The sequence below is a fragment of the Primulina huaijiensis genome, chromosome 6 (genome assembly GCF_012295235.1).
Source record: "Primulina huaijiensis isolate GDHJ02 chromosome 6, ASM1229523v2, whole genome shotgun sequence".
In the NCBI taxonomy this organism is placed as follows: domain Eukaryota; kingdom Viridiplantae; phylum Streptophyta; class Magnoliopsida; order Lamiales; family Gesneriaceae; genus Primulina; species Primulina huaijiensis.
In genome coordinates this window covers 15,191,136-15,218,900 of record NC_133311.1, presented here as the reverse complement: position 1 = coordinate 15,218,900, position 27,765 = coordinate 15,191,136, and the positions used below count along the sequence as shown (strand labels likewise).

At 30.1% G+C, this 27,765-nt stretch overlaps 2 protein-coding genes across 2 annotated transcripts; one reads left to right on the top strand and one right to left on the bottom strand.

The window, feature by feature from the left end:
- Positions 1-4,622: 4,622 nt before the first annotated feature.
- On the top strand, positions 4,623-9,048 carry LOC140979638 (zinc transporter ZTP29-like). The gene is made up of 12 exons (XM_073445133.1): positions 4,623-5,055; positions 5,643-5,701; positions 5,849-5,941; positions 6,027-6,116; positions 6,223-6,304; positions 6,684-6,739; positions 7,021-7,077; positions 7,222-7,262; positions 7,630-7,697; positions 7,786-7,842; positions 8,239-8,356; positions 8,761-9,048. The coding sequence occupies exons 1-12, from the start codon at positions 4,983-4,985 to the stop codon at positions 8,804-8,806; spliced, it is 840 nt and encodes a 279-aa protein (XP_073301234.1). The 5' UTR covers positions 4,623-4,982; the 3' UTR covers positions 8,807-9,048.
- A 6,286-nt stretch (positions 9,049-15,334) lies between these two features.
- Positions 15,335-18,065, bottom strand: LOC140979117 (zinc finger protein WIP2-like). Its single transcript, XM_073444467.1, has 2 exons — positions 17,354-18,065; positions 15,335-16,096 (listed from the first exon to the last, which is right to left on the bottom strand). Exons 1-2 carry the CDS (start codon positions 17,848-17,850, stop codon positions 15,532-15,534), a joined length of 1,062 nt encoding a protein of 353 aa, XP_073300568.1. The 5' UTR covers positions 17,851-18,065; the 3' UTR covers positions 15,335-15,531.
- Positions 18,066-27,765: the final 9,700 nt, after the last annotated feature.

The window sequence follows — 27,765 nt, the reverse complement described above, 5'->3', positions numbered from 1 at the left end:
TAATGGGTTGTAGATAATTAATATATGTAAAATAAAAAGAATATTATGAGAATATTCTTTTGGTGTAAGATTTGAAGTTAATGGGTTGGAGATGGATGTTGTATTTGGTGCAAAAATCTTACTATTTTAGTGTAAAATTTGTACAAAAAAGATTTTGTGGTCGGAGATGGCCTAAGCCGTATATTTGGTAACAAAAAATTTAAAACAGAGCCATTTCTTTTTTTTTTTCTTTTTTTGTAATAAAAATATTTTTGTGTTTTTTTCTCTATTTATTTAAAATTTGTTTTTCAAGAAGCCTTGAAAAGCCAAACGAAAAAGTCAAACATACGAAGTTTGGTTTATGCCGCTCACTACGCTTTCATTTTTTACGACGCATCACGTACGTGATCATGATTGAGGTGGGAAAAAAAAAACAAAGAAACGAAACCGATCGAAAATATGAGAGATTATCATTGTTTGCTTATGATTCCTTTGAAAATATTTTATTTATGATTATTTCCTTGACAAATATTCCATAACATCAAATTCTTGTTAACTAATGAATCTACTTACATATAAATATATCACTCTTAATTTAATTTCTTTATATGTCATTGTCTATTTATTTTAGTAAATTATATTCTTATATATGTTAACTTGTAATTTTTCTCTTATCTTAAATAACTAATTAATAATTATAAATATATGGGCATTAATATTTATTGAATATATTGAATTAATGTCTACTTTTTCTCGTCTTGCGCTTCTACATGTTTTTTTTTCAGAGTTTGGTTAATTCTTGTTACTTTTCACAAAATTTGAAGATTACATATCGGTCTCTAAAGATTTATTTTGATGGTTATTTTGAGTCTCCCTCATCCAAACTATATAATAGTCTATATTTATCTTGTTATATTACATTAATTTGTCTAATGTATTGAATCTTTTAGGGTTTCATTTTATTTTAGTGATGATCTATTTTCATCTTTTTATGAGTTTTTTTACTTAATTATTTGATGTTATGTTGGTTTCTTTGATTTAATTAGTTTAATTTACCGATGATTTGTGTTTTGTTTTCATTTCTTTTTCTTCATATTTTTTTTGTGGTTCGGTTAATCTATATAATATGTTTATCATCTTTCACAAAATTATGAGATTATATTAGTCTCTAATGATTTATTTTGAAAGTCATTTTGAGCTCTCCTCTTCCGAAAATATATATTAGTCTATATTTATTTTAGTTTTATTACATTAACTTATTTGGTGCATTGAGTATTTTAAGGTCTCATTTTATTTTAGTGCCTATATATTTGGTTTCGTTTGAATATGCTAAATCTTAACATACTATTTCACAAAACGTAAATATCTATTTTATGAAATATTTTTGCATATAGAAAAATTTTGAGTAGTACATTTCCCTTGAATAATTTTAATTTTTATTGTTCATTTTTCTATCTTCCAATGTTGTTCAAATATTACTCATATATCACATTAACTAAGTCATGATTACTAATAAATAGTATATTATTTTTATTATTATTGCAACTCAACGGAGCGCATGTGTGAGTAAATAATTTTCACTACGAACTCCACTCAAAATTTGTCATGATGAAATAGTTGAGGTAAAGTAGTTGAGAGAGTATATTGATTTGCTTTCGGATGAGATCATTTGATTTGTGATCGGTTATAGCTCGATTAATATTATGTTAATTTAACTAAATTAATAATGTGTTGTAAATTATTCAATAATAATATATTTAGGGATTGAGATTAAAAATGAAAATAACATTATTTAATTATTTGGTTGATTTGATAACAAATTTTACAAAATACCTTAATATGGTACTTTATTTTATTTTTAATTTCTTAAATTTTAATATTTAATTAATGTCTCAATATATATCTCAAGCTTACACTTTCTTTCAAGTGTCATTAAAACATGTCAGTAAATGTCATTTTTCTTATGATACTTTTCCAATGAAAATGAACATTGAGTGCATGTAGATTCTAAATGCGCTCTTTTGCAAAATTTTCTAATATTGTATTTGCAGTATAATTTGATTGGTTTGAATAGGAGCGGTGATGTAGTTAGATATTTTTCAAATCTTCAAATGCATGTTAACATGTTTCTCTCCATCGGAATTTTTTTCCTTGTTTTAATACTTTGAAGAATGGTAATCCTTTCTCAGCAAATCTAAAATGAAGTTGTTCAAAGCAATCATTCTTCCTCGCGTTTCGTGGAGAAGGAGAGTTTATGCCTAAAACAGCTTTGATATTTTCAGGATTCACCTCTATTCCTCTCTGTGAAAACATATAACGGACATAGAAACTTTCGACCTCGCACACCGAAGGAGAATTTTTTTGGATTCAACTTCATTTGATATTTTCTCAATATTTTGAAACACAATGTAAAGTTCTCCCCATGTTTGATTGCTTGAATGGTTTTAACGATCATGTCATCTATTTATACCTTCATGTTTGTTCCGATCAAGTTTTTAAACATTTTGTTCACCAATCACTCATATGTTGCTCAAACATTCTTGAATCCAAATGGTATTACTTCATAGCAATAGATTCCCTGATCAATGATAAAACTCGTTTTTTCTTGATCATCGGTAGCTATACTTATCTGGTTGTACTCTTGGTAAGCATCAAGAAAGCTAAGCAACTCGCAGTCTTCAGTTTATAAGTCGACCAATACGTGGATTCCAGACAATGTGAAAAGATCTTTCGGACATGATTTATTTAAATTAGTAAAATCTATGCACACACACCATTTTATTCCTTGTTTTGGAACCAACACGACATTTACAATCCATTTCGGGTATGATACTAACCTGATGTATTTTGCTTTTAAAGGTTTATTCATCTCTTCAGCTGTGTGTTTATTCTTGTCAGGACCCAATGATCTCTTCTTTTGTTTTATATGTTTTACTTGTAGGTCTACATTAAGGTGATGAAGTGCATGTTTTGGAGGTATCCACGGTAAGACCTCATCACCCCAAGCAAGCACATGATCAGCATTGTGTAAGAAGATCAAAGGCCTTTCCAATTCTGATGGCAAATCTGACCCAATTTTGAGGGTTTTATTTGGATTACCGACAACTATTTTTATGTACTTGAGGGCTTCTGCCTCAATCAGTCTCTTTCATCTGATCCTACCTCAATAAGGTGTGTCTTATTGGCATCTGCATTGTATTCAATGTTTTTCTTCTTCCCTTTCAAGGAATCTTCTCAAGGGCCCTGCCTTCTATGACTTTCCATAGAGTTCCGTAAAATAGATGCATATAATTCCTTCGCGAGCCAACTATCTACAATCGCCTCACCTGCTCTTTCTGGAGTTAGGAATTTCAATTCCATGTGGTATGTGGATGTTATGGCTCTAAACAGACTCGATTTGAACGTCCAAATATGACATTGTGAGCCAAATGGGCTTTCACCAATAAGAATTCACCATCTTCACGGCCCTTGGGGAATAAAAGATCCTAAAGAAAATTGGCATGGTGGCTTCTCCTACTAATTCAAATACCTCACTTAAAAAACAGACGAGAGGAGTTTTTACTTGCGTTAATCGTGCGTTGTTCATCCCTATTTTCTAGAAAGATCCGACTGACTTTGAACAGTCTTGTAAACGGGCTCGTAAACATGTACATGTAGTCAGTAAACAACAAATATTGTGGGTTGTCACCTATAGAAGAGACAAACTTCAGAGGCGTCGAGAGTTACGTGGCAAAGACACTCCCACACTTACTTACATAAAGAGCGTACTCTATTTATAAATTTTTCAAGAGTGCTTAGTGGGTTTGTGTCATTGTATCTCGGGTTTGAATGATAAAGTTGAGCTTAACAATTAATAAAATCAGACTTCTGACCCATCAATATTGCGTTGGCCCATATTCCATTGCTTTAGCATGAGATGGAAAGCCAAAGACACATTTGCCCAAATACAATTGCTTTCGAAAGACTTGCTTTCAAATGAAGTAATTTTAGCTTAAGTGATGATGTATAAAATAAAATAAATTTTATTGATAAAAGATTTCAATCCACAGTATGTGGGGCAATCCTATCCTTCGGAAAGCTGTTTGCAAGAGCAGCACAAGGGGCAGAACTAGGAATTTGTACGATGGTGGGCTGAGCTAAGTGAAGATCATAACTTTTTTTATGTGAAGAATTAATGATAATTAGTGAGTCAAAATACAACAAAGACTTTGATATATCACAATGACCGATATTTCGACCAATAAACAGATGAATAAGTCAAAAAATGAAATTATACAATACTTTTTTATTGCACACAAACTCTCACAAAACCGTCTCACGAGTTAATTTTATAAAAAGTATTTTCAACTCGACTTGTAATGTATATATGTAATATTCTCACGTAGATGTACTCTATTTTAAACGCATAATCTAATAATATCGTTTATCGAAAACATGAGTATTATACATGTTTCAAAATCTTCTATTTTAAACAAAAAGATTTCATGTTTATATAGATAATTTTCAATCTAAGCACATCCAAAATACTAAGCCTGGAAATTTTCACATTTAGCAAAGTGACAAAGATATTATTAAATGTACTGTTCAAAATTCAAGATTACTTTGAGTAATATTTAAGCAAATTTAGGTTTAACGCATAAAGTAACAGGAAATTGGTAATGGGAGGACAAACCATTCTCTATAATATTTCTTGAGCTACCCCGTCAAACCATCTCTTTCTTTTCCTACACATAAAAACAACAAATTCCCTTGCCCTTTTGTCCCATTTTGAATTGAATTTGACTGTATAAAAGTCCCTTTTCATGCCCGCAATGGAATCCGCAACCACCCCCATACTTTTTGAATTGATGTTTCATGTTGATTTGTAGTTGATAACTTGGGGAGAAGATTAAAGAATTTTACTAATCCGTTCGAATTTTAGAAACCCTTTTAGTTCTTGCTGTGCAGTTCTTTCAGGATTTTGTCTTTGAATTTGATCCCAAGACTCTGGGTTCTTGGAGAAGATGGGGTTTATGGATTCTCAAGTTTTAGTTGCCCTTTCTCTTTCTCTTTTGGGTGGTTTGAGTACTTCTATTGGTGAGTGGTGATTAACATTTTTCTGCATTTGGTTTTGGATATTTGAGCTAATAATCAAGATTGCGTGTTCTGCTTTCAGTGGTTGGAAGTATTGATAAAAATATTGGATTTTGGGGTTGCGGGTTGTGGATTTGAGTTTGCGAATTTTGTGTTTTGGCTAAGTGAAATTCTTATTTCTTTCTGCATTTGCCGTGTTATTTAAATGATGAGCTGCATTGCTGATATGGGTTGAAGCTTTAGCAGTCTACTCATGTTCAATCCTTTGCATTCCAAAGTTCCATGCTTTTGTTTACCCTGGTCAAACCAGCCTTAGTTTCTAAATTTAACTTTCTGATTTAAATTCTCAACCAGTTGGGAATTTTATGGTTCTGGACTTCTTGACTAGAGTATAGCTATGGATAGTTTTTAGATTCAAAATTGTACAAGTACTCCGACAATTGCTGCGTTCGGTTTTGGAGTCAAGATTGTGTTAGCTTACTCTGGCTATTGTATCTTCGAGATCAGGATCGTGTCATTTAATTGTTACAGTTTCTCTTAGCCTTTTAGGGAAGAGAAACTTAATGATTCATTGTTTTGTTTCGGAATAGGTGCACTCTTTGTTGTCATTAATCAAGCACCAAACTTGAAGATGCTTGGGCTTTTACAGGTGATAAAAACTTTCAGTTTTCAATCCATACAGTTTGTGAATTTATATTTTCTATAGCTACAATTGTTTGATTTTGTGCTAGTTATAAGGTCTGTATTTCAATCTAGGCGGCTTTCCAGACATAAATTTAGCATCTCTTCCATGTAGGGTTTTGCTGCAGGTCTGATGTTAAGCATATCTTTCTTTGATTTGGCCCATAATGCCATCAACTCAATTGGCTTCTTAAAAGGGAATATCTGGGTGAGGTTCTTTGATAGTTTTGTGCTTATCGTTTATATATGAGTACTCTTCTTGATTGAGGAATCATGATTTGTTGGCCTTGCAGTTCTTTGCAGGTGTAATTTTCTTCGCTATTGTAGCTAATTTCATACCAGAACCAGAACTTTCACCCATTTCAGATGTGAAAGGCAAAAAGGTCACTCAGGCCATGTATTTATTTCAATGAGTGAAGATATAAGTTTGCTGCCATTTTTGGTTATTTTTGGCAGAGTTCCTTGAACTTCATTTGTGCATCTAAACAGAACAATGGGGATGAAGGAGGCAAAGATATCTTAAAAAAACATCGACGCCAAGTGTTGTTCAGTGGAATTGTAACAGCAATAGGTCAGCTTGTTGTGTCAATGTTTCACTTACTTCTTGGATTATATAATCTCAATAGATGGCAACAGTTTGCAAATAATTTCCATATCAAATTCTAAAAAAATGACTTTAGTTTGTTGGCATATATGTTTTGCATGCACAAAAAGAATTGCAAAAACGATATATTTATTGATGGGATCGAAATCTTCAAATCATGATTGCATTTTCAACTTCATTGGAAATATGCTGCTTCCATGTTTTAAATCTGTGAGAGGCATTGTTCAATTCTTTTATTTGATCTATTTTGATAAATAACAATCAAATTCCCTCACCTCAAGTTTCTTATACTAATTCTCAACATTTCTCTGATGTTGAAATTAATACTACCCTTTTCTTTTTTCAGGCATTAGCTTGCACAATTTCCCAGAAGGAATGGCGGTGTTCCTTGGATCGATGAAGGTAAACAAATGGAGATTGATTTCCATGATATTGTATGTTTAAAACAAAGTAATTTCAATTGTTGGAAATATTCAAATGTTATTGGATGTATTAAAAAATGAAATAATTGAACAAATGCATTTCTTAAAGTATATTATATGCACATTTCTTTCATGTTTTTCCTTAAAACTTAATAAAGGAAAAAGTCTTCTCAAACTTTCACTTCCAGCGTTCTGGATCCCAATATAGCATCAACACTTCACATAAAGTATTCATGTCCTCTGTTTGTTCATCTCTTTCAGGGCCTTCGTGTTGGTGTGAACTTGGCTTTCGCCATTGCTTTGCACAATATCCCAGAGGTGTATATAACATTAATATCTTATTGTTTTTTCCTCGTATCAGTTAATATCTTATTAGTTCTTTCCTCGTAAGAAACATGGTTCTTTTACACGTCGTATGTTGAAACAAAGTTTCAAATAAAAAATAATTGCTGACCTTTGCAGGGGATTGCTGTTGCACTTCCTGTTTATTTTGCCACACAAAGGTACTGATCCTCCGTGCTGCCCTTTAATTTACTGCAAAACTTAAAGGCCTTATTTACTTATCTCGTTGATATCGTTCAGTTGATCAACATGTAGAAATAAACTTGTCATGAAAGATTGTATATAATAAATGTTTGAGTTGGTTCATGTTTTGATTAAAACGTTTGAAAACACCCTATTCATTTTATGCTTATGATATCATATCATAGAATTATATATTTGACAAAAAGGAAACATGGGTAGAGTGGAGTGGAAGAACCTGGTATTGGAATGTATCCAAGCTCGTCTCTAAAAAATCGAGCAAACAATTGTGTGATGATTTTGGAATATGTATGAATTTTTCATTTATCTGGTATATTTGTGGCTCAGTAAATGGAAGGCATTCAAGTTGGCCAGTCTTTCTGGTTTAGCCGAGCCCCTTGGTGTTATTATAGTAGGTGTGTCACTGCATTATTTCTTGCACAAATTGGTGAAATAATGCCAAGTTTCAGATTTTACTTGTTTCTTTGTATGAAAAATTTGCAGCTTACCTATTCCCCAGCAGCTTAAGTCCGGAAATTCTAGAGGGCCTCCTGGGATCAGGTATATGTTTCCTCTTGTCAATGACAATATACACGGTAAGCAACAACATGCGACAAATTGAAACGAAATGAACAATGAAAGAAGATGCACATATTTATGTGGAAGGCCCAACTTACAATATTTCATTTTGTTAGATTTCGTATTCTCTGTTGCATTCATGCGACCATAATATATGCCACATTTTTATATCAGTACATACAATCATACACATCTATACATACATACATACGCATCTATACATACATACATACATACATACATACATATCTCTTCATCGGTACAGCAATCGCACAGTTATATGCATAAAAATATCAGTACCTGCTGCAATCACACATATTTATATACGCAAATTGTGCTGCTACCATATTTTGTTTAATGAACGTGTATATTTTCCAGTTGGTGGGGTGATGGCTTTTCTTACATTGCATGAAATGCTGCCATTGGCATTCGATTATGCCGGACAAAAACAAGCTGTTAAGGCTGTCTTCTTTGGCATGGCGTTCATGTCTGCAAGGTATTTTTCTTGACCTAAAATTTGAAAGAAGAGGAAAAGCCGATGGAAAAATTAAGGAAGTCCCCTAAATAGGAGTTACTAGTATTCAGAGGAAAAGTGCGAAAGAAAAAATCTGTGTAGGTATAGACATACATACACAACTTAATGGTCGGAGGGGTAATTCTTGGGGTTGTTGAAGTATGAGCCGATAACGTATTTCTTAACGGTTTCTTTGATTGTTCTTTATTTCAACAATGTTTTCTTTCATTACAATTCGCATCGGGTGCATTGTTGCTTATATTCGAAAATCCATGCATAGATTTGAATTACGTTGAACAGCGGTCGGAGTAGTACAATGCACGAATTCTGGAATTATGATTAGCATTTTCTGATTATATGTTTACTACATTCTCTGTTTCTTGCAGTCTATATTTTCTTGAAATAAGTTTACCAGCGGATTTGAGCTTGTAATGATCGAGGGGACGCATACATTTACGTGGATTCTATGCTCCATTATTCCTTTCTTGAAAAAGGAAGAAAAGAATTATGGGATTTGAACTGCGATGTCCAAAGGGAACAGGATCGAACAATAAACTAAATTAGACCCTTATTTTCTAGTTTTATTTCGGTTTGGATTGGTAGTCATATGGGATGTAAGTTACCATACAGGGATATTTATGTAATTGCATTTCACTGGGTGGTCTATTTCGGTATTTCACTTATTTCTTTACTAACTATTTATCTTATATCAATCAAATTATTGAATTTAAATTACAATATTACTCTTAAAAAATAGTATTATTAATATTTTTTAATTATTAAAATTACAAAATATAATTTATAATATTAACTCAAATTAATTAATTAAATCAAAAAAATGACATTTATCAATCAAATCAAATATTATATCAACTATCATTTTTTTTTAATCATATTAGATTATTTATATCAATGTTATTATCATATTTTCAATTTCAAACGTTGTTTTAATATAAATAATTAAATAATCATAATTTTAATATAAATAAATAAAATAAACAAATAATAAACTATCGAGAGATGTTAGAGAAATCCAAAAAACAATACAAAATTATGACAACGGACTATACTGTATATCAAAAAAATTTGAAACAAAATCCTAATGAAACAAGAAAAAATTCTTATTACCTTTAAGAATATTCAAACAAGTATCTGAACATAAAACAACTCAGTTCTAACAATAAGAATACGACATGAAGGTTAAAATCATCATTTGGTATAGAACCCTTATTGCATCAAAATGATAAAGCCAAATTACTGCAAAAATCATTAAACGACGATGATAAAATTATAAATATTATCAAGAATGTTATATAAAATAAATAACCTGATGACAACAATAGAAAAAGTTGGTCAAGATGATCTCTAAATCCTTGCAGAATCATTTGCAAACCTCAAGGCCATAGATCTGAAAAATTAATATAACTAGAGTTGAACAACCTCTGGATACAATGACACCTCAAGAACCACCAGAAAATTGTGGGATCTCATAAGACAAACATGAGAGATCAAAGAACCTATTTTCAAGTCGGAGGAGAACAACACCGAGCAAGAACACAGTCAAGAAGGAATCAAATTCCCTTGAATCAAACATCTTATGGTAAGATTGTTTTAGAACTAATACATCTTTATGGGGTTATGTTTAACATTTATATAATGTGCTTCAAAGACAAAGAAGATCTCATAAATGATTGGACATCAGCTATGAGAATTGCGGCAAGAACCTTTGATCTTGACAAAGAAATATTCATTAAAATTTTAGAAACAGGTCTTATGAGATCAATCAAAATCGATTGGGACATGAATTGGGCAGACCAAAAATTTAGTCTTAGCAGGAGAATCTCTTAGTGAGATAGCTGAAATAATGACAACCTTATTCAAACACAATTCTAGAGGTTGAATATTTTAATAGTCAAGATAAAGAGAATAAAAATAAACATATTCAAGCTCTAGATAGCCTAGAATTATGCGAAATCTATTTTGTAGATAAATACATTATGCTATTCACTAAATACATATCAAATTCGGGACATGAAGAAAATATAGTAATATTGCTTTTTTCCGCCAAAATGTCAAGTCCTTAGAGAGATTCTAATAAGAGAATATGTCTCGGCAACCCATCATTTTTTAGTCATTAAATTACAGTTATATTTTTCTGACTATTGAAAATTTTAAAAAAGATGATGGGGTCGAGAGTCTTCAAACTTCCAATGCAGAGCCCACCTATGACCCTGTCAATATGTCTTTTCAACTTATAAAATTAGACCATGTCTTAGGGCTACAATATAGATAGGAAAATAAAAAAATGAGAAAAAATAAACAATTTGATCGTATAGACTCTCTCATCTCTAATCCTCCACCAAATATTTAATTTTGATCGTCTTCACTTTTTAATCTTTCCCAAATTCATAATTGTTCTCTCCTTCCACAAAAATTACTCTCGTATTCATTTTCAATCCATGGAGCATTTCAAGAAAAATAAATAAATTATAAAAAAAATCTTGAGTGATCATCGAACCTAAACACTTTTGAGGATTATGAGTTTTTACTTTCACAGTGATCACATCTCATTATTTTGATACTTTTTAGTAAATGCTTGAGTTTTGAATTCGTAACGAAAGAGAATTTTATGATTTTCGAAGTGTGATCTTTAACTGAATGTGACGGATTTTGGTGATATGATCATGGTGTTGATTGTGTTATTTTGTGTAGTGGATTATTGAACCACACATGCACATTCTTTTCCTCACCTTCTCTTTTCAAAATTAGTTGTTTATCTATACTCCACGATCTTAATTTTGTGTATATATATTGAAAGTTGGTGGATATTGAAATTTGTATAAGTTAGGCGCACGGAAACGATGTTATCTTTAAATATATTAATTCATCTCACTTAGGTATAAATGGTTATCAAGGAATTAACTTTTCATAATATAAAACTTAAAAATCACAGAAAATTCTAATGTTACACTCCTTCGAATTTTCAAATTAATACATCACAAGTTTGCACGTAAATGATAGAAAATAAGAATGATTTTCTCTCGGTTTATAGTGTCTTCTTTAATTCAGAACAATGGTTGCAATTTTCGAAAATTATGTGTACAATATGTAAGTGTTGGGATTTCTTATAAATTTATTCCTCAAATGGTGCATTAATATATAGATTCCAAAAGTTAGAAACCAATAGACACTAATTTATTCGAAGACGAACAAATGCTAAGTGTTGAGAAATTAATATGCACGAAGCTTATAGATGTTTTTAGGGATTTATTTTGTCATGTTCATGCTTATAATTTGGAATTTTAATCCGAATTTAAAGCTTATTTCCTCTATTTTTTTTTATTGTTATTAGGTTTGATCAAAATGAAAAAAAAATTAAATAAAAAGGTTATACGATACATTTCCAATTTGGAATCACCTCCGAAAATGAAGGAAGAATGGACCGAAATAAGAAAAAGAGCGAATATAAAGATTTTTGGATGAAAATCACAACCTACATGTCAACTGCGTGCAGTGTGTCTCAGAGTAATTCAGCACACGCACGTGACACGGGAGCTGCATTGTTTTTGGATTAATTTTGGATGAAAAATAATTGTTTTCAAGAGCTTTTCAGATGGAAAAAAATAAATATAAGCCTTGGAAAATATTTTTAAAAACTTTTGAAAATATGACGAGACTTGGGTGAACACGAGTTGAGTCGAGATGAATCGAGCTTTACTCGATTGTAATTTTATAGGATCGAACTCGATTAAATATCAAATTTCAAGCTCGAACTCGAGTCGTGAAAATATCGAGTTACTCGAATTCGATCTCGAAAGTGATAGTAGCGTAATTTTAGGGTTTAAATTTTATATTTATATGGACAAAATACTCTTAAATTATTTATCTTTTAAAAAAAAATATATATTGTTACTCGAGTAGTTCGTGAGATACTTAAGTAGAAATAATTAAAACTCAAACCCATGAAGAATTGATATACTCAAACTCGATTCTAGCTCGGCTTAATTAAGCTCGAGTCAAATTTTGACTCAGCCGCTTACGAGCTACTCACAAGTAACGTGACTCCATCTTTACTTGAGAGACGATGGCTAGGGTTTGAGGGCATGGAGATAAGAAATCAATTTTCAAGCAAGACCAAGTGTCAAAATCTTGAGATTTTTTCAATCATTATCATGTTTACTTTTATGATTTTTTTTAATCATGTTTGCGTTTAATCCAACCAATTAAATTGCATAATTTGTTGGTTAATTTAAAGTCCGAAGACGGTATATTATTTTTTGCTTCACTGTGTCAATTAACATATTGTAAAATTGACTCGAATTAGATTCGATTTATATATGAGACTTTAGATTGTAAAACTAAAATTCCATAGTGATTTTTATGACCGAGCGTTTGTTTCTTTACCAAAAGTTATAGTTCATGATAATGGTACAATTCAAATATTTTAAACCGCATGGCAGTCCAAGCGTCATAGTTCGATCGTTTTACATAACATGAACAATTATTGCACATCAACGGATTCAATAAGTTTAAATATAATTAGAGAATTTGTTTAATAAATAAATAGAGAATTTTGTTGTGAATTGGGTATTTAATTAATTAAATTTGAGTTTGACACATAGAGCATAACTTGATTTTGTACCGTCATGCGCTCTAACTATTTTTACGAATTCGAATTTCCTTCTCAATAAAAATTTCTATTGTCGATTATTTATTAGGATCTTTTTTTATTAACTTTAATTAATTATACATGTTGCAACTGCGATTATAGAGAGAGTGTTTTCGATCGAATGAGTTATGATCGGATGAACGATAGTCTCATTATTTATGTATATAAATAAATAATTCTAAGAGTTAATGAGTACAAAGGATGGATGATGGTTGATGAGCAAAGTGCAAGGAATAATGGGATTGACAAGACATATCATAGGTCTTGCTTTGACTCATCATTCACCACCTCTGTCCCCTTGTCAAATCACAACCACCTTTCAAACTTCCATCTCTTTTGCCCCCAAATACTTTTTTAATATTATTTTGTACCCATTTTCCATCATTTTTACGCTCCTCAAAATTATTTTATTTCACCCCACCCCCCAAAAATATCAATATATATATATATATATATATTCGTTTCATTTACAAAAAAAATTTAGAAGAATAATGATTTGACTACATTCATATACCTCGTAATTCTGATAATTGTGGTTTCTTTGGGAATTGTATCATCATAGCAGTAAAGATTTGCGTTAGGAAAAAAAATATCTTAGATTAAAGCATAAAATTTATTAAAAGATTGCGAATGTATCAACTTCAAAAATAAATCCAAATAAAAATAAAAATAAAGTATACAAAAAATTGATTATGATATAGTTATCGAGGTTTTTTTTTCTTTCTAAAAGCATATAAATAAAATTCAGTTGAACAATTGATTGGATTTTTTTGGTTTTACGTAGGAATATGTAGAAAAAGGGGAAAATATAGTTTTAACCAATAATTTGCGTGTTTTTCATTTTTAGTCATATTGTCGGATAATTCACGATTTTAATCTACTAATTTGACATTTTTCCAATTTTTGTCTTTTTTAAACATATTGCTGATATGACATCAGATACGTACCAATATTTGATGCCACATTTCGATTTTTGGGGACACGTCATGATTTACAGCTCAATATCAACACTTCGGTGAAAATGTCTTAAAATTGGAAATTTGAACAAGCTAACGAGCTGAAATCATAAATTATCTTAAAAAATTATAAAAATGGAAAATACACAAGTAAAATGTGATTTCCTTATCGAACATTGCATTAATGACACAATATCATCGTGTTAAACATATCAAAAAAGTATTAATTTTTCTTTGAGTAGGTCTCTTGTTAGACATCGGTCTCACGAATCTTTATCTGTGAGACGGGTCAACCCTGTCAATATTCATAATAAAAAATAATACTCTTAGCATAAAAAGTAATATTTTTTCACGAATGACCCAATCTGTCTCACAAAATACGACCCTTGAGACCGGCTCACACAAGTTTTTTCCTTTTTCTTTATTATTCCAATTTTTTTTTGATCGAATTTTCGGTTCTTCTAAACTAATGCCAAATTGGTTTTCTGAATTAAGAAAAAAAAAATTTGGACTTTTTAATTAATATATTGGCGATATGCATCCATATAATAAAATAAAGTACACAAATTCCACATTAACGATGACAAAATCCAAAAAAAAAAATTATTTGGACTTTTAAATTTTAAAATACATTCAATATATATCACCCTTAATTAAGACAAGATTCTTAACATAACTAATTTTGATATGGATAGCAATACCTAATTTGTTTTACTTGAAACACTATAATTATTTTTAAATTATCTATCCTATTTTGAAAATTAAAAGAATGAAAATTAGTAAATATTTTTAAATTATTTGAAATATTTCATAATTTATACGTTCAGATGAAATATTTGTAATTGTTAAATAGAACAATCGAAATGTGATATTTGGGTTGTTGTATGTATGAAAAAAATTGAGTCGCACAATTACTACGAACTATAATTTTTGGTAAATTGACAAGTGATTGGTCCTATAATTTGTATCAGAGTCATGGTTACGAGTTCTATTCTGATTGAATATAGGGAGTAGAATTTATTGAGAGAAATATTATCGAGATTCAATCATTGTTCTTGCCGTATAACATTATCATCCGTTATAACTTTTGTTAAATCAACAAATGTTTGATCATATATTATATTATTTTNATATATATAATATATATATATAAATTTTTATTTAAACTTGAGAATATACAATGAATTTTTTACTTATACTTGAAATAACGAAAAAAACCACATAAAATTATATGAAGTATGAATGGCCCCTGTTAAGAATTTTTTAAATATTAATATTTCTCTTAGGATTATTCATCTCAATTTTTTAGTTTCATTAAAATATAAAATATAGAAATATTCCAAAGCACCATTTTCATAAACCTCCAAAATTAACACTGTTATTCGATACAACAACACATGCAACAACAAAGCTAGACAGCTAACAGAGAAAGAAAACATCTTTCCTTAATTTACGCTAATTTCTTGTGGCTCAGTTAGATTCAAACCTAATAGAACCCAACATTAATTCAGCACCGGCCGGTTTCCAAATTTTCACTGAGAAAATTCATTATCTTGCTCGATCTCAGAAGCTGGTTCATCGTCTTCTTCAAAGCAATCGATCCCATAAGCTGCATGGCCATTTCCGAAGGCTTTTATGTGATCTTTCAGAGACCTTTTGTGCTTGAAATCCGATCCACAAGTGCAATACCACAGTTTTCCACAGTTCTTTTCATGGGTTCTCCAATCTCCTCTCACGGCAAAAGCTTTCCCACATTTTCTGCACATGAATGGCTTGATTCCGTGCTTCCTTTTATAGTGTGTCTGAAGGGTCCTGAAATCTTTGAGTGGCTTCGATCTTGGGTGGTCTATGTTGTTCCTGCAACCAGGCGTGCAGCAGTAGCAAGGGAGTTTTAGCATCGCTGTTGGCTGCGTGCCTCTTAATGATTCGGGCCCTTTTCTGTATTGAGATCCATGCCCCCACATATGCATCTGTGGGAGGAAAAAGAAAAGGTCCAGTTTGTGAAATTTGTCAAGAAATCGGGGCCGAATGTTGAATCTTATCAAAAAGATGGCATGCATATCTTTAATGAATGACCCATGATAATCAATTATGTATCATTCCTCTTACACATCAAAGTTATGAGGGAATGAATTAATCTAGCCTACAAGTTTTGTGGTTTTTATTCATCAGTCTTGTTTTCTTTACGGGCTGGACTTATGGTGGGGAGCATGGCGGATTAAGTAAAAGTATAAAAAGCGAAAAAAAAATCACCAAATGTATATATTTTACCTTTGAATTAATGATTTATTCATTTTTTCTAAGGTGGGAAATGGGATTCAAGACTCGAGACTTCCCTTTTGTTTTTGCTTTTGTAATATGCACAAGGAAGTTTCTAAATCAAGAATCTCCTGTCATGAAACTTTGCTTTAGGGTATATATATATACATACACATATATTTATCCCTGGAGTATAGATAGATAAATCCAAATACATATTTTAAAGGATATTGTTAGGTATATGTTGAGTAGGGACCTGGATGGAAAGGGCTTACATCCGGAAAGTTCCCATTTCCCGATTTCCGGATTTAAAGATTACATAAAGTTTTGTAATTTGTGTTGTAAACGAGGAAGGAAGGTAGCTAGCTAAGTGGTAGAGAACATTCAGGAAATGGTGCAGTTTTTCTGGTGGTGAACTTCTGGTTTACAAAGAGGGTAATACTATGTCTGGTCTTTCTCCTGTTTTCATCAGTGAAAAGTCCTTTTGAATCTCGATGGATCAGAAAGAAAATTAGTGTAAGAAATAGACAGTTTTTGCTGCATTAAGGTTCAGTGAAACTTTATCTTTTTCCTGAATTTATTGAAAAGATAATCTGAACCAAAATACAAACTTCTAGGACAAAAAGCATTATGCTTGTGTTGTTCAATCAATTAAAGAGGGTGACTGACCTGTTCTCAGCTGGACCAGGTGGGATTATACAGATCCCCAAGACCCTCTCAACTCAAGAATCAAATTAAAGGATGGCAAAATTTAAAAAAAATCAATTTTTTTTTTTAAAAAAAATCCAAAGATTAATATAAAGTACAAAAAGGATTAAAATTTGAAAACCCTAAGGCCCCATAGAATCAGTCCATTGGTTCACCTTATCAGGTCCAGCAAGGAAATCAAAGTTCAAAAGTGAAAGGTTGAAATTACACCAGAAAAGATGTGTGCGGACAAAGAGAGATGTGGGTTTTTTTTTCTCTTTTTCTGCAAAGAAACACACAAAAGAAAAAGCAAAACATTTGGCTTTTAATGACCAGAAATAATATCACAAATGGATTGAATTGATCCCACAAGCTCAATAAAAAACACAGATTATAGCTAGCTAGAGCNTTGGAATCCAATACTGACCTTTGTTGAGTGGGTTCACCCCATATCCACCACTGTTTACAACAGTAACTTGTTGTTTATCCATACTGTTGTTATTAATATTCACTGTGTCAACGGAGGAAGAAGAGACCTTTGAAATCAAATCATAATCAGACAAAGTACTGTCGGAAATCGACAGCCCTAAATCCAAAGTTACATTCTTCACAGCTTCATCTTCTTCATCGTCTTCTTCTGGTACTTCTTTGTCCACCTCCATTGCAGATGATTCATGATGATGATCCTTGACAGGGCTGGAGCTGAGGAGTGGGAGAGCTTCTTTCAGCGGTGGGGAGGAGGGTGCCCAAGATTCATGAAATATGGGATTTTGGCTGACGTTGGTGGGGTAAAAGTTGAGGTTGTAAGAGTATGTTTGTGTGGGAGGAGAGGTGAAATTGTGGTGAATAGGGTTTAGATTGATCCACCCATTGTTGTTGAAGAAATAGGTGTAACGATCAGCCATGGCGGATTTGAGAAAGAAATTGTGAGAAGTGATTCGAGCAAAAAGTTTGAACTAAAAAGGACCCGGATTTGATTTCTTGGAGAATTCAAGTGAAATGGTGGATGGGGTGATATATAGAGAAGAACCCTAGAAAATAAAATTTTGGAATGGGAAAAAAATGGTGGGATTTGTGAGAGAGAAGGGAGAAAGATGCTATTGATTTCTTGGGACTTTGAAAGAACAAGAAACCCCTTTTCAACGGTGAAAAAATTTGGGCAAATTAAATTATGTCATTTGGTACTAATTAAATCACTTCACAAGCTCTATGAACATTAATTTACGGATTTTGTGGTGGGATTATATTCTTTTAAGTTATTACATTCAATTAAAATGTGCTAAAAACTATACTTTACCAAGGAATTTGACCTTATTTAAGATTTGGTTATACTAATACATTCAACAAAATCAGACATACAAACGGACTGATAAACACACTTCTTTCGTCCCAAATATAAATACTACATTCTATTTTCATTGGTTATAATTAAATATAGAGCAGGTCTCTTGTGATACGGTCTCACGAATCTTTATCTGTGAGATGGGACAATCCTATTGATATTCACAATAAAAAGTAATACTCTTAGCGTAAAAAGTAATACTTTTTCATGGATGACCCAAATAAGAGAGAGATCCGTCTCACAAAATACGACTCGTGAAACCGTATCACACAAGTTTTTACCATATAAAATATATAGTTCAATATCTATATTAGTATTATTTATTACATTATTTTGCCAATATTTTTTTTTCATTAAAGTAGTGTTTGCAAATGCTTTAAAAAATTGATTATAAACTTTTTCTTTGCAAAATTTTGTAAAAAAAAAGTCAGTAATAACTTTTTTTAAGTATTTGCAAACCTTGATTAAATAATGCATTACATGCTTCCAATATTTTTTTAAACATCTTATTAAAACATTCATTAAATAAATTAATTCACCTCACGTGGCAAAGGACTTCCAATTAAGACATGGCCAGGAATTTGGGGTTTGGCTGTTGTGTCTCTTATGGACAGTATTTTATAATCCATGTAACAGTTGAACAAGGTGATTAATTATTAGGATATATGTAGATTTTTTCGAATTTTATTTTAATATCATATATTTTTGTCCATATCAACAATTAAGCCATTTATCATATTCATAAAATATTAATTTTTTTTGCCATTTCAAACATCTAATGACTATACCAATGAACATTGAGACGATTGTTATACGTTACTCAAACTCCATATAATGTATAAAAATTTACGCATGAAGTAGAGCGTGACTAACAACATTAATCGGGTTCGATCGAAGATCTGCATGAAGTTACAAGTTCTTTCAAATAAATTTATATTGTAAATTTTATGTGTAGGAAATTAAAATTAGATCGAGTAAATAGGCAAACAACGACAATTTAGAAAAGGAAAAAAAAAATTAAAAAAATTCGTGAGGAATGACACCGGCAAGTGCATTAATAGGCGAGCTGTGGTCGGGTTGAACACAGTACGAGAGGGAGTGTGAAGGGGGGGCCCTCCACTCTCACATGTCCTATGTCTTTCGTTTACATGCACATCGAACTTACTGTTCCTACGTCACATTATATATCAATAATATTTTTTTTACCACAAATTATTTATATTTTTTGAAATTAATTAAAAAAATGTCAAAAACTTGTGTGTGAGATGGTCTCACGGATCATATTTGAAAAAATATTACTTTTTATGCTAAGAGTATTATTTTTTATTGTGAATATCGGTAGGATTGACCAGTCTCACAGATAAAGATTCGTGAGATTGTCTCAAAAGAGACTTAGTCAATAAAGATTAGGAAAAATTATTTTTTTTAGTCCATTATCTTTGTTCTGTTACCATTTTACTCTGTCATATGATTAAATTGCGGTTTTAGTCTAATAATTATTATTATTATTATTTGTAATTTTGGTCCTTTTTTTTAATCTAAAAAAACCATGTTTGACGGAATTTGATAATTTCAAATCGAACTTGTCTATGTGGCTTAAAGATTAATGATATTTCAAAATGGTGGGAAAATTAAATTTCCACATATTAATTTTAAAAATTATTATTTTTCTAATTAAACAGATCAATTAACCTACAATGGAAGTCAAGCAACCGTTTGAGGACACATAAACAACATTTTTTTTTTTTTGGCATTTTTATTTATTATTTAAAGGTATTTGATGATATTGAAAATAGTAATTTTCATAAAATAAATAGGTACAAAATAAATTTTGTGTGATACAGGATCATTAATGTCAAATCAACAGATTCCGGAGAACATTAGTTTTTCCGGCAAAATTCCGATTGAAATTGCAAAAAAAATTAAACATACTGGACTAAGACTATAATTTGACTATATAACGGACTAAAATAGCAATAAGTCAAACAGAACAGACGGAAAAAAAAATTTCTGTAATGATTATATTAGAAATTAAAATTAATAAATTTTGATATAACTTTCGTAAGATTTTTTCATAATTGAAGAAAACATTTTTAAAAAAAACACTTCCAGACCCCACTCGATGAGTCCACTCCAAATTTAGTTTGCAGTTACCTCGGGAGGCTAGTCTTTAAGTATGTAAATTTAGTTTGCAGTTACCTCGGGAGGCTAGTCTTTAAGTATGTAATGAAACGAATCGATTTGAATTTTAGTAAAATTTTAATGTTCGAATTTGGCTCGAATTAAATATATTCGACTTCGAATTTGATTCAAAACTTGAAAAATTTAAATTTTCTGACTCAAGTTCGATTCGAAATGAAGTTCGAGTGATCGATCTACTCGAATTGTTAGAACCTATTCATAATCTATTCAAACTATTACTCCAATATTAAGGTTTGAGAATAAAAGTTCCAAAAGTCGAAAATTCCAAAAGGCTCAAAATGTATATATATTTAATAAATATAATATTATATTGATAAAGTTTTAAGACTCGCGAACTATTGAACAAAATAATTTTCATTTGTGTTTGGCTCAAAAGAAGTTCGAACGTGTTCGAGTTCAATATGTTTCCCATCATTTACCGCTGAGTCAGTCAAAGAAATTAAAGCTGGTGAGACCCTCCATATTAATTAATATACCCAAACTGTCAAAAATATAAATTCACTTGCGTTTTCCTATTCATTCATTTTACCAACATTCTACGAGCATGCGTACGTACGTAGGGCTTATGCAGTACTCATCATTCAAGTGAAAATATAATAGAATGAACACAGACACGTACATCTACTTCTTATTATAAACAGAAACAATTTTGAATAAATAAAAAATTAAATTTCGGAATTAGTTTTCATCCCTAATAAAAATTAAATAAATGTTGAGACCGGGCACTTGACCCAGTGGTCTCACCTAGGATTTTCCCGTGTATAAACTCGAGTTCGAGTCTTCCCACCCCTAGTTTAGGATTTCAAAAAAAAAAAATTTAAATAAATGTTTTTGTTGAGAAAGAGATCGATTTTATACTTTAGAGCTGAGTTACGTATGCTTGTTTGCGGCAGGACAATGGGNTTCAAAATTTCTAGAAAACCCATTAAACAAATTTGGGACAATTATCTTCTGTATTTATCATTCTGTAATTTTGGATTGCTATGTTTTCAAAATTGAGATTTAATCTTGTATCGATGTTTCAATTTCTTTTGTGATTTTTTTTTTTTATCATAAGTGCTTTCTTCGAGAGGTTTTGGCCTAGTTTTTTTCTATCATATGTTGTCATTTTTGTTTTTAATTATAAAAACGTACATATCTTTATTGTCATCTTTTGCTTTTATAAAAACATGTATATTTTTACAAGCATATTGTTCTCACAAAATATCATAGATAATGAATAGAGTAGCTATACCTAAGCCGGATCCTTCATTCAAATATGTAAAATGTATATATTAGTGTTATGTTAAGCGTGTATGAATGAGAAAAATAGTGTGATAGGTGGCATCTTGGAAAGCTCTAGTCCGTCAAGCTACAGACATTACGCCGTTTGATCTGGTTGGCTAAGTAAACCGTATAAGAGGTATGTTAGATCTTAACGGGTAATACTAAGGAAATTATAGAACTGATCTCGAGGATATAAGACAATATTAGTAGTGATGCACACTATTCCCTTTACTCATAGGCCAAACAACTCAACCCATCAGCATCAAAGTAGATACAATTTCTCACGTCCACCCATCGCTTAGTATGAGACTTTGTACTGCCAGTAGTATAAGGAAATAAAGTGTGTTTTGACTAACTGTTATAACTTTTGACCTGATAGTTATAAGCATCATATCATAACAATTGGTATCAAAGCGAAATCATGAGTTTAAGTCTCTCAAAAAACACATTTCTATAGTACTTCTTGGCAGGAATGTTTAGTTAAGCATACATGGGTGACATAAGTACTAGGATAAGTGACATTTTGGGAAGCCATTAATGGGTAATAATATCCCTGTTGAGGACAGGGTCGATGGTAGAGAAAATGTACGACTGATATCGAGGATATGAGTCAACACCAAATGTGAGACACATCATTCTCTTGACTCATATACTTAACAATCCTACCTATTGACACAAAATAGGTGCAGGATCTCACATTCACCCGTCACTAGTTTAAGTAAATAAAGTTGTATCTTGACTAACAATTAACCTAAATAATAAGCATTTGATCTTAAAAATTACGGTTGTGATCTTAACATTCAATTGTAATTGTCTTGTAACATTCAAAAGTAGTTAAAAATCTGCAGAGCCATCGCAATATCACTGACAAGCTCCACCAGTTGATCACCTTCGTTTGGATGTCGATGCTGGTTTCCCGAATATGAAAGACCATTGTGGTGTTGGTGGGGTTATTCGTAATCACGAGGGTCAAATGTTGCAGCATTTGGGCTCTTAATACCAAAGCCTGAAACCATTTTTCTAGGAGAGTTGCTAGCGATTCGAGAAGGCCTCAAGATCGTCCAAGACAACGGTTTTCATCAAGTGATCATATTTTCAGACTCGCTCTTGGCAGTGCAAGCTATCACGAAGCCAAAGGGTGATATGAGCTACGCAGGTTCATTTGCTTCAGATATCAAATTTAGCAATAACCTCATTTTCTCATGTAAGGAGGACGACCAACGAAGTTGCCCATTTTTTTAGCAAAATTTGTTTGTTCTTCCCATTATCCATTTTATTGGGTACCTGAAAATTTTTCTTCTTGGCTTGTTAATCTTGTAATGAAAGACATTCAATGACATCAATAAAAGTTACAATTTTAACCGTGAAAAAAATAGAAAACATAACATATATCTTATATTTATAATAAAAACTCCAACTCTAAGTGAACATCTACAAGATATGTTTATGCAATAATTAAAATTAAAAAACCATATATTATTTTATGTCGTTAATTTTTAAAATTTCAAATTTTAAATTTTTATTATGAATTGCAATATAATTTTGAAAAGTTAAAAATCAAATGTATCTTGATTTAGGGTAAAAATTATAAATTTATTAATATTATTTAAAATAAAAATAATACTCCAAAATATGTTCATGTCAAGTCATTTATTAGATAGATTCTATGCAATAATTAAAATTAATGATACATATTTGAATATTTGTATAGAGATTTTAAATTTTAAAATTTGAAAATTATAAATGAAAATATGATATATCTTTTGAATAAGTCTAATATGCAATAAGTTTTTAAGAATAAGATATTGTTTTGTTAAGTTATAAATGATAATTGATAATAATATTTGAAATAATTATCTCAATTATTTGGTATCTGAAAATGATATTCAAATATTAAGATCCAAATTACAGAAATAAAACAATTTTGATAAATTTAGATAGTGGAGTTTTCAATTTGAAACATATAATCCAATAACATATAATACTGATTTGATTCTTTAATAAGATTTATTAAAAATATAATCATTAAATAAATCACAAAATCCCAAGATTGTTTTCATGGATCCAATATCTTTCGCATGCCAATATTATTTTAGAAACTTTTTCTCACCGTATTTAACAAATTCACATTGTTGGAACTCACAAAGGTGGACTTAACTTAAAATAAATTCTAAAGAATCGAATATTTGCAAAAACTTGTGTGAAACGGTCTCACGGGTCGTATTTTGTAAGATAGATTTCTTATTTGGGTTATCCATGAGAAAATATTACTTTTTATGCTAAGAGTATTACTTTTTTATTGTGAATATCGGTATGGTTGATCCGTCTCACAGATAAAGATTCGTGATACCGTCTCACAAGAGTCCTATTCATATACATGTGTGTGTCACAAAGTTTTTAAAGAATCGAAGGTATATATATATATGTGTGTGTGTGTGACAAAATAATTAAATACTCTAAAGAATCATGCATAGGGATTAATGTCGCCAAAAGTGGGGTATTATATTTATATTTGCAAGATTTTCAGATTACACAATTTTCGAGAAATTTTGCCTGTTTGTGTTATCAAAGACAAAACGATGGAAAAAGGTGATCGCCAAATATCGAAACCACCACATATCTGCATCAATTCTTGTACTGTTTCATCTGATTATTTACCATTTCCAATCAAATTAACCACACACAATATACATTCAATCTGTATGTAATATTAATGTAACCTTAGCTAATATTGTTTTTAATTATGTGATTATTCAATGGTTTGGCTTTAATGAATATAATACAAGAATAAATTGGGTCTCATTTATATTTAGTTCGTTGAAATTCTCATTTCAGTTTAACGTAGTAGAAATATCCAATGTCATATCAATATTGTCTGGTGTCATATTTGCATTCTTGAGAAAATCGGATTAAAACTTTAAAAAATTTATGTTTTACTAGAGAAAAAAATCTTATTTAGACCAATTTACAAAATGGGTTTTTATTTTGTTCTATAAATTCTACTGAATAAAAAATTGAAAAAAATTACAATTTTTGTCTTTTAAGTCCTCAATATTATTTAATAAAAAAATTCTTCAATATTGGTTGAGTTTTTATCGTGTAACTTTCAATTTTTTTGTAATTGTAATATTTTAATCAAAGTACTAATACATACTCATAATTGTTATTTCGACGGGTAAATGGCCACCATTAAAAAGGATGGAAAATGGAAAAGAAGTAAAATAGCTTATCGAGATTGAAATTTAATAATATATATAATCAAAATTAGAGACAAATATATATTACAAAAACTCAAAAATTCTTATCAAACCGTCTCACGAATCAATTTGTAAGACGAATCTTTTATCCGGTTAGATCCATAGAAAATATTATTTTTTATGTCAAAAGTATTACGTTTCACTTCAAGCATGGACTGGATCGACTCGTCTTATGGATATAAATATGTGATACGGTGTCACAGGAGACATATTCTTTGAAAAAAAAATTGTAATTTTTTAATAAAAAAAATAGAGGCCTTTGATGTATTTTTTTTTTTTTTTGGATAATACAGAAATAAATTTAATGATTTATCCTTTGATTTTCCCAAGACTGCACGAAGGTATGGCAAGAAAAATCTCCAACCTTGTCTAATCTAATCAAATAATATTTAAAAAAAAATAGGGAAGAAATATGTTTATTTATATATTGCTCCGATTATTTGGACCTCAATTTGTCCAAAACATGTCCTAATATCCACAAACATTTCTGTCTTGTTATCTCTTATTTCCAGACACGCATTTCTACAACGTTATTCATTATCAGATTTTTTTAATATCTATATTTTTAAAATATTTTAAGTTATATAAATTAGTAATTTGTACTAAACTATTAATTATTATATATCAAGATTGGATTGTTTTCTCTTTGTTTTCTTTCAAGAACATTTTATTCCTTGCACCCGTCTGAGACTCACTGCCAATTCCTGCACATGTGAATTCGTATAATAACAGAGTAAATTATTATTTTTGGATATAATAATCGTCCATGTTAGGAAATCGATCAAACAGTGTCGTTTGAGTTGTTGTACAATTTAAAATATTTGAGTTGTGTTGTTACCACCAACTATAACTTTTGATAAAAAAGAAAAAATGTTATATCATATAATTGATATCAGAGTCAATGTCATATGTTTGATTATCATATATTGCAATGAATGCAATCATTGAGAACAAAAATGTTATGATGCGATAATTTTCCTTGTTAGGATATCGATCGAACTGTGACAATTGAGTTGTTGAACGATTTAAAATATTTGAATTGCGTCGTTACAACTAGCTATAACATTTGGTAAATTGGCTAACGTTCGGTCCTACAGTTTTTATACAGACACATACAATTTTGACATGTTCTAGAAAAATAACTATTATTTTTGTAAAATAAAATTATTATTTTGAACTTTGTTCACTTTGCATATACATGTATGCATATTTTTTTTTTACTTTGAAAAATAATTTTAAGAAAATATGTTAACAATAAAATTAAACATTACTGATTTGAAAATTTTAGAAATAAAAACAAATTAAGATAAAAAAAAACTTAGTTTAAATGAAAAGTATTTTGAATTCTAGTGATGTCTCTGTATGGAAACTGACAAAATTTATATAAAAGAAGAATTGGGCCTTATTGGGTTGCCATTTAAGAATTCCAGTTGGGCTTTCATGATAGGAAGAGCACAATAGCCCAATAACAGATAAAAATTAAAATAGGATTCGATTATTTTGTCCAATTAATATATTTAAATATAATTATTTACTTTTAATATAAATAAATTGTTTTGATTACATATATCCCTTATTTTGAATATAAGAGCAGCCTACAGTAACTATCTAGAGTCGTGTTGTAATTTTTGATTTATCTAAAACATTTTATATTTATCAAACTAACTATATTATTTTACTATATTATAATTTCAATTTTCTTTATATTTTATTTTATATCATACCATTTCAATTTCAAAATTTTATACCTTTTATTTTAATTTTTTTAAAAAAAGAACTACTTCATTATTTTTTTATGGAAAAATACATCGTGTGTGCTACGATCTGCTAGTGTAACCGCTAATCTATGATAGTTGATGCAAGAATATCATAGTATTTATTTATTTAATTTTTTAAAAGTTGCTTCATCTATTTATTTTATTGTAAATTTGATGAGTTATTGTCTGTTAAGCTAAGATTAAATGTAATTCATTTATTTTAAAATTTAATCAAACTACTTTAATTTTTAGAAAGAGATCATTTTCTCGGTTTCAAAATTAACCTCTCTATAGGTACGAAATAATAAGTTTGTTTCGTTTTTAATCCGATTTCATCGTAGATCTGACGTGACATCAGAAATTGTTGAAATAACATTTGTTATTATTGAGGGGTTACTGAACATTGTCGAAGTGACTTATGTCATACCATCAGGTACCGTTTGGTTCATGGTATGAGATATATAGTATGAGGATAAGTAATATTTTGTAATAATAAAATAAATAGAAAATGATAGTTAATATAGTGTTTGATTTAATTGATTTGATTGATTAAATTTGAGATAATATGATATTACCATTTTGTCCTTGTTGAAAATATTAATAGAATAGTAATAATATTATTTGTTAAGGGTAATATCGTAATTTTATATTATTGATTTGATTTATGTGAGATAAATTATTACAAATTTGATTGATGTGAAATAAATAATTAATAATTTGATTGATCGAAATAAATAATACTTGTACAAAACAAGTGATATGATAGGACTATTTATATTAGTACTTAGAAGTACTTGAACCAAACGGTACCTCAATTTATGGAAACATGACTATATATATATATGTATTTATTGCTCGAAAATTCAATTTTTACTAGTTAAAAAGGTGAATATACAAAATATAGTAAATTAGACGACTAAATTAATTAGAGATTTCATTTTAACCTTATACAAATTTAAATATCATTACAAATCAAAAAAATTATTATTTTATATT

Bases quoted from the DNA above. Each gene is read 5' to 3' on its own strand.
- LOC140979638 (XM_073445133.1), top strand. From the start codon at position 4,983: ATGGGGTTTATGGATTCTCAAGTTTTAGTTGCCCTTTCTCTTTCTCTT. The intron at 5,942-6,026 runs GTGAGGTTCTTT...TTGGCCTTGCAG, and splicing joins TCTTAAAAGGGAATATCTGG to TTCTTTGCAGGTGTAATTTT. The intron at 7,698-7,785 runs GTGTGTCACTGC...AAAAATTTGCAG, and splicing joins CCTTGGTGTTATTATAGTAG to CTTACCTATTCCCCAGCAGC.